The sequence below is a fragment of the Aptenodytes forsteri genome, unplaced genomic scaffold, assembly GCF_000699145.1.
Source record: "Aptenodytes forsteri isolate BGI_AS27 unplaced genomic scaffold, ASM69914v1 Scaffold535, whole genome shotgun sequence".
Classification (NCBI taxonomy): Eukaryota; Metazoa; Chordata; class Aves; order Sphenisciformes; family Spheniscidae; genus Aptenodytes; species Aptenodytes forsteri.
In genome coordinates this window covers 157,252-157,504 of record NW_008795855.1, presented here as the reverse complement: position 1 = coordinate 157,504, position 253 = coordinate 157,252, and the positions used below count along the sequence as shown (strand labels likewise).

General features: G+C 71.5%; 1 protein-coding gene across 1 annotated transcript in view; it reads left to right on the top strand.

Moving 5' to 3' along the window:
• The first annotated feature begins 110 nt into the window (after positions 1-110).
• Positions 111-253, top strand: part of KNL1 (kinetochore scaffold 1) — a 32,856-nt gene continuing 32,713 nt past the window's right edge. Inside the window, exon 1 of the mRNA XM_019473229.1 lies at positions 111-207. Within this exon, the coding sequence (XP_019328774.1) occupies positions 111-207 (97 nt within the window). The remainder of the gene's footprint in view (positions 208-253) is intronic.

Genomic DNA, 253 nt, shown 5'->3' with positions numbered 1-253 from the left:
CGCGCGGGCCCGGCCGCTGCCGCGCCAGCCTCATCGCTCCGGCTGCGGGGCGTGCTGGCGAGGGGAAATACTGAAATGGCAGGCACCGGGCTGATTCCGCGGAGGCCGCCATGTTGTACGGAGCGCTGGGGAGCGCCATGCTGTACGGCGGCCGCTGTACAGCGCCGCTCTGCTGTCGTCACAACGGCGATTTGGCGCGGGGCGCAGGCGCGCCAGGCGGCGGTTAGATTTGAATAGCGAAGCGGCGGCGGCG